At 64.0% G+C, this 1,067-nt stretch overlaps 1 protein-coding gene across 1 annotated transcript in view; it reads right to left on the reverse strand.

Annotated features, from left to right (window-relative positions):
* TCHH (trichohyalin) overlaps window positions 1-1,067 on the reverse strand; it is a 4,532-nt gene that overhangs the window by 1,618 nt on the left and 1,847 nt on the right. The window contains exon 2 of the mRNA XM_044914348.1: window positions 1-1,067. This exon is cut by the window's left edge and continues 177 nt beyond it; it is cut by the window's right edge and continues 791 nt beyond it. Coding sequence (XP_044770283.1) covers window positions 1-1,067 — 1,067 coding nt within the window.

The following is a 1,067-nucleotide window of genomic DNA, read 5'->3' on the forward strand; positions in this document are numbered from 1 at the left end:
GCTGCAGCTGCTCTTCCTCGCGATATTGTCTCTCCTGCTCCTGGCGCCGCCTCTTCTCGCGTTCCTCTCTCTGCGGCTGCTCTTCCTCCCGCTGCAGCTGCTCTTCCTCGCGATACTGTCTCTCCGGCTCCTGGCGCCGCCTCTTCTCGCGTTCCTCTCTCTGCAGCTGCTCTTTTTCCCTCAGCTGCTCTCTTTCCCTCAGCTGCTCTCGTTCAGCTGGCTTGGCTGAACGAGAGTGGCGGCGTCTCTGGCTTTCCTCCTCTGGTTGCCACCTCCATTTTTGTTCGCGGCGCTTCTCTTCCTGGCGTAGCTTCCTCTCCCGATCCTCTTGGAAGCTCTCCTCCAACTGGAGCTGCTTTTCTTCACGGACCTGCTGCTCCTGACCCCTCTCGAATTGCTGGCGGCGCTGCAGCTCCTCCTCACGGAACAGTTCCCGCTCCTGCCGCTCCTCCGTTCTTAGCTGTCTCTCCCGCAGCTCCTGCAACGCGGGCCTGGCCGACAGCCTATGGCGGCGCCTCTCGCTCTCTTCCTCCGCCTGCCACTGCCATTTGAAGTCGCGGTGCCGCTCTTCCTCCTCCCTCTGCAAGCGTGCCTGCTCTTCCCGATGCAGCCGTCGTTCGCGCTCCTCCCGGAGGGGCCGGAACCCGCGCTGCCATTGGCGGTCCTCCTCCTGCTCCCAGAGTTGCCGCTCGCGCTCCTGGCGCCGCCTCTTCTCCACCTCCTGCTCCTGGCAGTGCCTCAGCTCCTGCCTGCGGGGCGTGGAGTAGACTTTGCTCTGACGAGCTTCTGCCTCATTTTCGAGCTGCCACTGCCACCTTGGGGTGCGGCTCTTGCGCGGATCACGGGCCTCTTCCTGTTCCACCTCCTCCTCAGCCAGCTGCTCCTTGCGCCTGAGCTGCTCTTTCCGTCTCTCCTGTTCCAAGCGGGGCTCCTCCCACCTCAGCTGCTCGCGTCTCTCCTCCTGCTCGCGCCTCAGCCGCTGTTCGCGTCTCTCTTCCTGCTCGCGTCTCAGCTCTTGACCCAAGCGCTGCTCCTCGCGCCTCAGCTGCTCTTTCCGCCTCTCCTGT

This window comes from Neomonachus schauinslandi, chromosome 4 (assembly GCF_002201575.2).
Source record: "Neomonachus schauinslandi chromosome 4, ASM220157v2, whole genome shotgun sequence".
Taxonomy (NCBI): Eukaryota; Metazoa; Chordata; class Mammalia; order Carnivora; family Phocidae; genus Neomonachus; species Neomonachus schauinslandi.